The sequence below is a fragment of the Eurosta solidaginis genome, chromosome 3 (assembly GCF_040869045.1).
Source record: "Eurosta solidaginis isolate ZX-2024a chromosome 3, ASM4086904v1, whole genome shotgun sequence".
NCBI lineage: Eukaryota > Metazoa > Arthropoda > Insecta > Diptera > Tephritidae > Eurosta > Eurosta solidaginis.
Genome location: NC_090321.1, coordinates 66,182,637 through 66,195,575, shown reverse-complemented (window position 1 = coordinate 66,195,575; position 12,939 = coordinate 66,182,637). Strand labels below are relative to the sequence as shown.

General features: G+C 36.1%; 1 protein-coding gene across 7 annotated transcripts in view; it reads right to left on the bottom strand.

Moving 5' to 3' along the window:
• The window catches only part of enok (enoki mushroom), a 57,533-nt gene continuing 44,594 nt past the window's right edge, over nucleotides 1-12,939 (bottom strand). For 4 of the 7 annotated variants that reach the window (XM_067772092.1, XM_067772093.1, XM_067772088.1 and 1 more), the window contains 3 exons: nucleotides 7,116-7,335; nucleotides 2,165-7,046; nucleotides 1-1,462 (listed from right to left, as the gene is read on the bottom strand). In XM_067772092.1, the coding sequence (XP_067628193.1) occupies nucleotides 155-1,462; nucleotides 2,165-7,046; nucleotides 7,116-7,335 (6,410 nt within the window). In that variant the 3' untranslated portion in view covers nucleotides 1-154. The remainder of the gene's footprint in view (nucleotides 1,463-2,164; nucleotides 7,047-7,115; nucleotides 7,336-12,939) is intronic. The other 3 variants (XM_067772091.1, XM_067772090.1, XM_067772094.1) reach the window with 3 other exon arrangements.

The window sequence follows — 12,939 nt, the reverse complement described above, 5'->3', positions numbered from 1 at the left end:
TTTACTTTAATTGAATCAATTACTTTATTTTTAGGAAATATACAATAATAGCTTGTTTTACATTTACGTGATCGATCAAAAACATGTAACATACTGTAATATAATGTATATAAATATAGACTTTACAAGCATTAACTTCTATACATTAAATACTTTATCTTCGCATAGCCCCATTTAATGATAAATATGGGGGTGGATAAGTTGAATACATTGAATTCTGTTGTGCCCTTTGAATGGCGCATGCATCCTGATATTGTGATTGCATATTCATAACACCCATTTGCATCGGAATTTGCGAATTGGAATAATCACCACCAGCTGCATATGTTGGTGTGGCTGCCGGTTGTGGTGTAGTCATCCGATATGTACCATATGGTGCCATCAAATTTGGACTAATGTGAACATTTGTGGTGCGACTTGTTGTTGATGAAGTTGTCACAGATGAAACGGCAATATGTTGCGCCGGTGCCGATGCAGTATTACGTGTATTCCTATTCACATTTTGTGTGGTCGCGATTGGTGCTATATTCATATTACTTGAATAATATTTATGATACTGTAATGGATTGATTTGCGGTTGTAGCATATTTGGTGGTGTGCCCAAGCTGCGATTTTGCGTCACCAATAGATGCGGTGGTGGCGTCATTGAATTATGAGACACTGGATGGTGTGGAGGTGGCGTCAAGTTAACTTGTCCTGCAGGTGAAGTATTACATGGTTGAATATCTAAACCATTTGTCAATTGTTGTAATTTTGAAAGGCTACATAAATTACCAACTTGTGTTGATGTAGTACCTGCATTCGATGAGGACGACTCAGATACATTATCCTGTGCCAATTGTGAATCACCAGTACCGCTCGAGGAACTAGCCGATGCATCTGGGCTGATATGAATAACACCACCGTTTGAGTTTGCCCCTCCTGATGACGCTGGTACAGGCACACGTGATGTGCTAGCTTCGTTCGATGTCAAATTATTTTGTAAATAAAAATTGTTGACAGCACAAGCTGATGAAGACGATTGATCAATCGTACGCTGATGGGGACTAGATAACGAATGTGAAGTATTATTTATGGCCATCCGTTGTTGTATCACTGCTGGCATTGATACAATATCATATGAATTTGACGCATTCGATGTATAATTTTGACCAATTGGTGGTATTGATGTTATATAATCAATATGCATATTTTGTTGATGATGATGTTGGCCACTCAATTGCGAATATTGTTGTTGCATATTATGTAAATGTTCTTGTTGTGTTTGGAGCAAGTTCTGATTATTGTTCACACTCTGTTGTTGCTGCTGCTGTTGTTGTTGTGATACATTTATAGCTGAATTGCCAGGTGGTGTGCTTTTGGCCTGACGATGTTGCTGTTGGTTGTTTGCAGAAGAGTTTGAACCACGAATTGCTTTCGGTGTGGACGAGCGTTGGTTCGAGCTACTGGCTACCAGATCGGTCTGCAGCATAAAGAAGAAAAAAATTTCAAATTAATAATGATAAATAAACTATGATTGAACAATTATGAATTTAGATAAATAGGAAAGTTAAGTTTTGAGAATATACTACATATATAATATGGTGATACGGCGATGTCGTATGAGTTAATATGATGTGATATAATAAACTATAATTTCAGTTTTGTAAATAATTTTCGTAGACTTTGCTCAGGTAGAACTAATAAAGCTGATACTATGACCTCTTTGAATTCTAACAATATTATCATTAATTTGTTTACATAACTAAAAGATATCATATCAGATCATATTAAACTACGTCACATCGCATGCTTTACCATTTGAATCTTAAAAGTGTTTGATATGCCAAACGATATAACTAGTAATTTTGGTCGAACATCCACAGCGCTAAACAAATTACCCTGACAGGGTTACAACAGTATACCACGACAGAAGTATCATTTGTGAAAAAGTTGGTTGAGCAGTTTTAAGAAAACGGGAAAATGGGTGAAGAGCCAGGTAAATGTTATATAAAAATTATATAAAAATCACCAAAACAATGAAAGAAGATGTTATATTCTTTTTTTTTTTTTTGAAATTTGATTTGACTAAGAGTATCTCAATACGTTATCTTAGGAAATTCCTTATATTACCGCACCAGATTTATGTACGTGAATATTTTTTGATTTCAAAATTTCTAAATACCTGTTGATTAACTTTTCGATTTTGTTGTGCATGTTGTTGTTGCTGAGAACTTGTAAGAGAGTTTAATGCCTGCGAGCTACTCGATTGCTGCATGTTTAAATTAAGATTTGCCTGTTGTTGTTGCTGTTGAAGGTGTGCTGTCTGTATCGCCATATGCATTGGTGTATTTCCTGTATGAGTTTGCATAGAGCAATCAGAGAATTGTGATTGCTGCTGCTGCTGTTGTTGTTGTTGCTGCTGCTGCTGTTGTTGAATATGTGGCGTGGTCGATGGAATAGGGCTGGTCGTATTCTGTTGAATATCACTACCAATACTTGTTGGTGAATCCATTGTCATTGATACTGTCATACCACAATCATAGTGATGTAAATTGCTTGAAGAATGATTTGATGAACCTGAACTATACGAGAGTGATGTTGATATATCTTGAGACGTGTTTTGCTGTTGCTGCTGCTGGCTAGCAGTCGAGTTATGTCCACCCCCACCGCTTAATTTTACTTTATTTTCTTCAGTAGCGCTTACTAAATTATGCTCGCCTCCACTACCACCTCTAGCTTTTTGGCATAAAGCCTGCTGTGTAAGAGCATTAGTGGCGACTGGTACGGATGATAGAATTGGGTTATAAAACCTTGAACTGGAGTTGGGCAAGAGATTTAAGGATTTGATGTGCTGTGTTTGATCGGCTGCAGACATTTTATGTGTTTTCGTTTGAACATTACATTTTTGTGTATAGCTAGAGGATGATTGTGTATTTGTAAAACCACAATGCGCATCATCGCGGCTGTTAAAGTTTTGATTATTCGTGTTCGATTGGCTCTTCGATGTTGAATCTTCTTTCTTGCAAGTGGACATTTTTCGATCGCTTTTCAATTTCTCTTTTGTATGCTGCTGTTGTTGTTGTTGCTGCTGCTGTTGTTGTTGTTGTTGCTGCTGTTGTTGTTGCATATGCTGATGAGCATGATGTTGTATAGCTGATTGATAAAGATTTTGTGTAAAATTATGAGAATAAGCCATTGTAGTAGCCAAATCCTTGGCAAATTTGTTTTGATTTTTTTGACTTGCAGCATCCAAGGGTGAGAAATTATAACCATAATAATCCCATTGCCAATATTGTGGCGTATTTGGATAATTGGGTAACTGGTTTATTGGAAAATGAGGTGCAATTTTATTTAAATCCACAGAGTTTTGCATTTTTTGATGTTCAGCTGTATTATAGGGATTTTTATCGTGCAGTGATAATAATGCGGCATCAACTCCTTTGCTGGTTATCACTTGTACCTGCTGTTTATCTTCTTCCTTTATTTTAATATCTGTATGTGCAATAATCGACTTTTGTTTATCTTTCGGGGTAGTCTTAATAAATCCACTACCTCCCGTTTCATTACGACTATTATTCAAAGAGTTTACATTTGCAATAGCTGCAGCTTGATTCAATGACTTTTTTGCGGATGCCGCTTGCAATTGTGATCTTTGTAATTCTAAATTAGCTGCAACAGCAGCTGCTGCTTCGTGTATTTTTTGTGCAATTTTGATTTTGTTGTTGATCTCATTGTTATTATGTATGTTGGATTGAGCTAAAGCCTTTTCCTTTCTTTCTATAACATTCTCAAAAGCAGTTTTAATTTTTCTACCTTCGTTTATTTTGGTATCCATGATGGTTTCCATATTCGCTGTTTTTGCCGCAGGTGGTGAGGCATTTTTCATGGTCACCAAAGGTTTGGTGTCCATTAGTTGATCAGTTTTACAAACGATCGCCTCACTTACTATTGGTGCTTTTGGTATTTGTAATTGTTGTGAAGCAACAGCTGCTGCTACAGCAGCTTTTGCCGGTATCGGTGTGGGTACTACAATTGGTGTTGGTATTGGTGTTTTAGTTGGCGACACTGCTATTGAAGTTGATGTTAGCACCGATTGTGATATAGACATTGGCGTAGAAGCCGTTGTTATTGGTGATACCGCCATTGATGTTGGTGTAGCCGCAGATAGAACAGATGAAGTTGTTGCTGTAGCCAATGACAAAGGCATATTCAGAGCTGAAGTTATAACTGGTGGTGATGGTGGAGTGGTAATAGCTGGCCCTGTTGTAGCTATACTTTTCACCTCACACTTGTTCTCAACATCTTTTCTTTGTTGTGGTTGCTGTTGTTGCTGTAGCATCTCTAATACATCTTTTCGTTCATCTTCCTTGCCTTTCTCAACCACACTCGGCATGCATGGTGAACTTGCGCAATCTTCTTTTATATTATCTTTGGGAGAAATTTGTGTCGGCTTTTTTGGTGATGCTTCCGTATCGATAAATTCTATTTTACATAAGGGCTCCTTAACTACTGTTGTTGCTGTTGTTATATCTGTTGTCGGTTCAATTTTGGGGTTTGTTTGGGTGTTGATAGTTTTCTCATTTTTGGTAGCATCCTTTGTCTCAGTAATTTTAATTTGCATCGGATCTGCTAAATGTTCTACATTCGTTGCTGTTTCCTTTTCTTCCTTTTCTTTAGCTGGTTCGTTTTGTTTCATCAATTCATCTACTCTTGATTCATTATCATCACTTGTCGCATTATTAGCAACAACTGTAACTGTTGTATTTACATCAGTTGTATTATCATTTTCAGTACTACATTGCTCTGCCTTATGCTCGCTTTCGCTAGCAGCATTCTCTGGGCTTTTTGGATTCTCATTCTCCAATTTTTTCTCTGTTTCTTGCACAATGACATTTGTGTCATTATTCTCTACCATCAATTCAGCGAAGGTTTTCTTCGTCTTTTTTGCTACGGCCTCTAAGACCTTTTCATCGTTTCCCGATGCCGTTGACGCAGTTGGTTCTGGTTTAGCGCTTTTACTAGGTGAAGTATGCTTTTCTTGTTCCTGTTCTCTTTCTATTTCTGTTTCTTCTTCCTCATGTTGTTCTGCTTGCTGTTGCTCGTTATCAATTGCCTGTCGCACTTCGTCTGTGTTAATACTATTTTTCTCTGTGTTATAACAACTATTCTCAGATTGGTCGGAATTGTTTTTCGTCACTTGCTGGCCTTCTTCAACTTCATTAACTTCATTACCTTCCTTAGTGATTGTTTCATCTGTGGCAGCGACAGCCACATTATTGGTCTCATTGTAGCTCGTTTTCCTATCGTTACACATTTTGCCTCTTAACTTAGGCACTGTAGTTATGGGCTTGTCATTGTTATAATTTTTTGTAGATTTCTCTTCGTTGTCGTCATTTTCAGTGCATTTTTTCGGTGCTTCTGGCTCCGGCTCCATCCCCATCTCGTGTGGTGATGCAGTTTTCTCTACAGCATTTACCTCTTCCTGTTTAATATTCATCTTCAATTCAGTTTGTCGTTCAAAATGTTTTCTTCTATTCGTGGAAATAGTGGGTGCGCTGTGCTTACGATTCGCTAATCGTTGTGCACGACTTGTCAGTTTGTCATCATCTGCGCTGACAACAGCTTCCTCTATTTCACTTTTTGATAGCTTTTCCACTATTGGTTGAACTGGTGAGTTATAAATTCTTCTTTTCTTATCCGGCTTATGCATAATTTCCATCTCTTCAGCGGTGTTATTTGCCATTACATCAGCTGTATCGTCCTTGCTGAGTTGCCGCTTCCGTGAGCTTCTTTTGTATTCTTGATTAGTTGTTTGTGGTACCACTTTAACAACGGCGGGTGTGGCAGTTGACATTGCTGTTGTTGTTGTTGTTGTTGTTGTGACAGAACCGTTAATAACATCAGCTTCATCATCTCTACCTTTTTCCAGCTCATTGTCATAATTCTTCGACGGTTCATTGCTTTCGTCGATCGCCTCACGCAAAGAGTTTTTTAAATCCGTTTTACCGTTTTTTACGTGTGTGCCCTTACGTTTCTGAAAATTTAGTTCAACTGTTGCGCTAGCCATTTTACTTTCATTGGATGAATTGGCGAATTTACTTTTGTTGTCACGCGTAGGCGTTGTAGCCTCTTGTGTATTTAACTCCTTTTTTATAAATGTTAAATTATTTGCTGCCATCATGGTCTTGTTTTTCCTAGATCTCATACGTTCAATTACTGTTTGCTCAGATCTCGCAGAACCATCTAAAAAGCTGCTTTCTTCGGATGATTTCATGCCATCAGCAGCCAGCACAGCTGCTTTGGTTAACAAAGGACTCCAACGTAAACAATCTTGTTCTAATGGAATGCGTTTAGAATTTTGCAATTTTTTATAGTGCGTTATTACTTTTTCCCAATCAACTTTGATATTTATTTGGTAACGTATATCATCTTCATTTTTACGTAGCTTTATAAAGTTCAACAATTCAAATGCTAATGCTATATCAGATACTGTTAAGCCTGTTTTGTTTGCAATATCTTTAAATGTTATACGTCCATCATTCCTATGACTATAAATATACTCCAAAATTATTGATTTCCAATAAGAAAAATATGATAAACGTCCTAAATCGGATAGTGGCTTCTCCGGTGTGCCAACTTGACCCTCTTCGCGACTAAGCAGATAACTGAATTCAATTAGAAATCTACCAAAACCTTGCCTTTGAAATTGTGGCATAGTCAATATGCATGAAACGTTGAATTTTTGTGCACAATGTTTCTCTTTAGAGAAATAGCCAACAAGGTGACAACCTTTTTTATCATTTTTGGTCAGTATATAAAATAAGAATGGTTCCACATCATAGTAAAGTGTTTTGTGATCAAGAAAAAGTTTTGCCAACAAGCACAAATTTTGACAATAAATCTTATTGATATTTCCATCGACCTCAAATACAGATATATCATTATGACGATATATTTCCGTGCCTGGCGGTTGCTTCCACAAACATTTGTTCTGATGTCTATCCAAAACAGAGCGACTTTTTGTGTATTTCAAACAAAACTCACACAGATATAATTTCGGTAATCTGAAAATTATAAAAGAAGCAGTGATTATATAAAAAGAAAAGAACAAAACAAAAACTATTTCAACTTACCTGGCATATTCTTGTGGAAAAGGGCTAGAATACCATGTTTCTATATGCCACTTTCCGATTTCGATTGCTGATGGACAGCGCTCTTGTGATGCACCAATACTAGCATTGGCTAGCGCATTTAAACTTTTCAATTCTGCTACTTTCTTTGCAGCATTCTCACGTATTTTTTTATAAATCGTTATGTCACTTTGTTCAACGCCATTAGGAAGAGGTTGATTTTCTACACAACATCAGAAGTGAAGTAGATTTTCAGTATTGAAACACAATAAATACTATGCAGATACAGACAGGCGTGTTCTAAAAATCGCGCGGTGTTTAATTTGTATAATTTATAAACAAATTTATGTTCGAAGTTATTTCAAATTTTATAAATTTTTTTTTGTAATTTTTAATAGTTTTTTTATGTACATATATCAGTCTCTCTAATCATCTGAACCTTTTTACTTATTCAACATCCGGAATATTATTATGGAGTTATAATATTTTTTGTATATGCCATTGGTATTTTTATACTCAGCTGAGCAGAGCTCAAAAGAACGAAATCGGAAGATAACCACGCCCACTTTTTTCGATATCGAAAATTTCGAAAAACTACGTTAATTCATTACCAAGGACGGATAAAGAGATGAAACTTGGTATTTGGCCTTATGACGCAGAATAGAAAATTAGTAAAATTTTGAACAATGGACAATGGGCGCTATTTTAAAAGCTTTGCAAGCTGTAATTTGGCAGTCGTTGAAGATATCATGCTGAAATTTGGCAGAAACGTTACTACTATTACTATATGTGTGCTAAATAAAAATTAGCAAAATCGGATAACGAACACGCCCACTTAAAAAAAAAATAATAATTTTAAAAGTAAAATTTTAACAAAAAATTGAATATCTTTACAGTAGATAAGTAAATTATGTCAACATTTAACTCCAGTAATGATATGCTGCAATAAAATACAAAAATAAAAGAAAATTTCAAAATGGGCGTGGCTCCGCCCTATTTCATTTAATTTGTCTAGAATACTTTTAATGCCATAAGTCGAACAAAAATTTACCAATCCTTGTGAAATTTGGTAAGGGCATAGCTTCTATGACGATAACTGTTTTCTGTGAAAATGGGCGAAATCGGATGAAGCCACGCGCAATTTTTATACACAGTCGACCGTCTGTCCTTCTGCTCGGCCGTTGACACGATAACTTGTCCAAAAATCGATATATTTTACTAAACTATATGTATAATGCGCTATATGTATATTGCGCTGGCAACCCCTTGAAAGGGTTGCGCTACACAACCCCCCGAATCTATTTGGTATTTTAGTCCCTTCTTACGATAGGCATACCTACCGCGAGTATATTCTAACCCCCAAACCCGCTGGGGCAGTTGTCAGCGCTCTTTGTTGCTGTGTTTGTGTGTGAGTAATGTCTTTGATCATTGCCGCTGTTCATATGTTTGAGCAATCATTTGTCTCACCAGCTTGGTTGTGCAGCGGTATAGTGATGCGTCGAATTTGCTAATACAATACAAATATGGTTTGCCTTCGGCGCAACATTGTCAAGGACGGTATGGAGTTTCTTGTATGTTGAAGTCAGCAAACTAAACTGGACATTTATTTACTTAATACCATTACACAGAAATCAGAGCTTGGTCTGGAGTCTTGGTGCTGTTGCAAAACAATTTTAGTAGTGAAAGTCTGGGTAACAAATTATTGCCATGATTTCATTAAGCTCTAAAGATCCCTTTTCCATAAAAATGTGTTGGAACCATCCACCGACGATCTTCCCTTCCACTTTGTATAGTTTGATGAAATCGGGTCTATGTAACAGCTTCCTTTTTTTCTTTGGGGATTACTTATATAAGCTTTGGGATCAGGAATGGCTTTTAAGATCATATCCATCCTTTCTGAACAACACTTATTAGTATCAATCCATTCAAATTTTCAACTGTTCACCTTGCCGGCCAAATCTCCGAACATGATCAGAACCGCCACACGTTTCTTAACAGAAAATTTCGGCCAACAAATCTTTTTTCGCGCTTTTTATACTCAGCTGAGCAGAGCTCACAGAGTATATTCATTTTATTCGCATAACGGCACACCGTAACGGCATAAACTAATCGAGAGAGATATAGACTTCTATATATCAAAATGATCTGGGCGAAGAAAAAAATTCATTTAGCCATATCCGTCCGTCCGTCTGTCCGTAAAAACGATAACTTGAGTAACTTTTGAGGTATCTAAATGAAATTTGGTATGTAAGTTCCTGAGCACTCATTTCAGATCGCTATATAAAATAAACGAAATCGGACTATAACCACGCCCACTTTTTCGATATCGACAATTTCTAAAAACTGAAAAAGTGCGATAATTCATAACCGAAGACGGATAAAGCGGGAAACTTGGTAGGTGGGTTGACCTTATGACGCAGAATATAAAATTAATAAAATTTTGGACAATTGGCGTGGCAACGCCCACTTTTAAAAGTTTTGCAAGCTGTAATTTGGCAGTCGTTGTAGATATCATGATGATATTTTGCCAGGAACGTTACTCCTATTACTATATGTGTTCTAAATAAAAATTAGCAAAATCGGATGACGAACACGCCCACTTTTTAAAAAAAAATTTAAAAGTCAAATTTTAACAAAAAATTTAATGGCCCGTAATCATAGTCGCTGAATAAAATACTCTTTAATTTTGTCTAAATTAAAAATGGGATTTAAAATTTTGGTCTGTCATAGACATTTTAAACACAGTTTTCAGCTAAAAGGCATTGATTGGCGCTATGAAGAATTTTTTTAGAAGTTTTAAAAGTTCACCCTGTTCCTTAAAACCGTGGTTACTTGACTCCACGTATAAAAAATGGTAATTTTTTACTTGACAAAAACTCTTACAATACTACAAAAATTGTCAAAGGAGTACCTGAAAACGCGTTTTGATCATAATCCGGTGGCAGATAATTATCATTCAATTCTATTTAAAAGTTATTAGCAAACGTTTTGTAAAAATTCGCTGTTTTTTATCAGCCGTCAATTTAAAATTGAGGGCACGATCTATTAATCGAACATGAACATACTTATTTAAAGAAAATTTACTTACATAGCTTCGTTCTTAAAAAAATATTTAAATCTCGCAACATAAACGAATAGGCAGTTAAAGCGGATTTGGGCTCCTTAAAGCAAAGGAAGCAACAAGGCTATTCACTCATACACTCGTATTCATGTTGAATAGTTTATATAGTTTGTAAGAATGTTGTAAAGAAAAGTTGTTTGCATTAAGACAGATGTGACGGCCTAAATGATGCAAATCTTAAATGTTAGGTGGCCCTAACCGTTAAAGCCGTTTAATACCCGAAACCGAATAGGGATACGTCTAACCTCGATACTAATAAGTATGCAGGATATTCAATGATAATCAGGTTAAATCAAATTTAGGTTTGTCTTAGCAAAGTCAGTATAAAGGGAGTTTAGAATAGTTTTCCAAAAATCGATATATTTTACTAAACTATATGTATAATGCGCTATATGTATATTGCGCTGGCAACCCCTTGAAAGGGTTGCGCTACACAACCCCCCGAATCTATTTGGTATTTTAGTCCCTTCTTACGATAGGCATACCTACCGCGAGTATATTCTAACCCCCAAACCCGCTGGGGCAGTTGTCAGCGCTCTTTGTTGCTGTGTTTGTGTGTGAGTAATGTCTTTGATCATTGCCGCTGTTCATATGTTTGAGCAATCATTTGTCTCACCAGCTTGGTTGTGCAGCGGTATAGTGATGCGTCGAATTTGCTAATACAATACAAATATGGTTTGCCTTCGGCGCAACATTGTCAAGGACGGTATGGAGTTTCTTGTATGTTGAAGTCAGCAAACTAAACTGGACATTTATTTACTTAATACCATTACACAGAAATCAGAGCTTGGTCTGGAGTCTTGGTGCTGTTGCAAAACAATTTTAGTAGTGAAAGTCTCGGTAACAAATTATTGCCATGATTTCATTAAGCTCTAAAGATCCCTTTTCCATAAAAATGTGTTGGAACCATCCACCGACGATCTTCCCTTCCACTTTGTATAGTTTGATGAAATCGGGTCTATGTAACAGCTTCCTTTTTTTCTTTGGGGATTACTTATATAAGCTTTGGGATCAGGAATGGCTTTTAAGATCATATCCATCCTTTCTGAACAACACTTATTAGTATCAACCCATTCAAATTTTCAACTGTTCACCTTGCCGGCCAAATCTCCGAACATGATCAGAACCGCCACACGTTTCTTAACAGAAAATTTCGGCCAACAAATCTTTTTTCGCGCTTTTTATACTCAGCTGAGTAGAGCTCACAGAGTATATTCATTTTATTCGCATAACGGCACACCGTAACGGCATAAACTAATCGAGAGAGATATAGACTTCTATATATCAAAATGATCTGGGCGAAGAAAGAAATTCATTTAGCCATATCCGTCCGTCCGTCTGTCCGTAAAAACGATAACTTGAGTAACTTTTGAGGTATCTAAATGAAATTTGGTATGTAAGTTCCTGAGCACTCATTTCAGATCGCTATATAAAATAAACGAAATCGGACTATAACCACGCCCACTTTTTCGATATCGACAATTTCCAAAAACTGAAAAAGTGCGATAATTCATAACCGAAGACGGATAAAGCGGTGAAACTTGGTAGGTGGGTTGACCTTATGACGCAGAATATAAAATTAATAAAATTTTGGACAATTGGCGTGGCAACGCCCACTTTTAAAAGTTTTGCAAGCTGTAATTTGGCAGTCGTTGTAGATATCATGATGATATTTTGCCAGGAACGTTACTCCTATTACTATATGTGTTCTAAATAAAAATTAGCAAAATCGGATGACGAACACGCCCACTTTTAAAAAAAAAAATTTAAAAGTCAAATTTTAACAAAAAATTTAATGGCCCGTAATCATAGTCGCTGAATAAAATACTCTTTAATTTTGTCTAAATTAAAAATGGGATTTAAAATTTTGGTCTGTCATAGACATTTTAAACACAGTTTTCAGCTAAAAGGCATTGATTGGCGCTATGAAGAATTTTTTTAGAAGTTTTAAAAGTTCACCCTGTTCCTTAAAACCGTGGTTACTTGACTCCACGTATAAAAAATGGTTTTTTTACTTGACAAAAACTCTTACAATACTACAAAAATTGTCAAAGGAGTACCTGAAAACGCGTTTTGATCATAATCCGGTGGCAGATAATTATCATTCAATTCTATTTAAAAGTTATTAGCAAAACGTTTTGTAAAAATTCGCTGTTTTTTATCAGCCGTCAATTTAAAATTGAGGGCACGATCTATTAATCGAACATGAACATACTTATTTAAAGAAAATTTACTTACATAGCTTCGTTCTTAAAAAATATTTAAATCTCGCAACATAAACGAATAGGCAGTTTAAAGCGGATTTGGGCTCCTTAAAGCAAAGGAAGCAACAAGGCTATTCACTCATACACTCGTATTCATGTTGAATAGTTTATATAGTTTGTAAGAATGTTGTAAAGAAAAGTTGTTTGCATTAAGACAGATGTGACGGCCTAAATGATGCAAATCTTAAATGTTAGGTGGCCCTAACCGTTAAAGCCGTTTAATACCCGAAACCGAATAGGGATACGTCTAACCTCGATACTAATAAGTATGCAGGATATTCAATGATAATCAGGTTAAATCAAATTTAGGTTTGTCTTAGCAAAGTCAGTATAAAGGGAGTTTAGAATAGTTTTCCATAGGAAAGAAGTGACCTAGAATGTTGAGCCATTTTACATGGACCTGTAAAGTGTAAGTCCCTTTTACATTAGAAAATCATTGAAC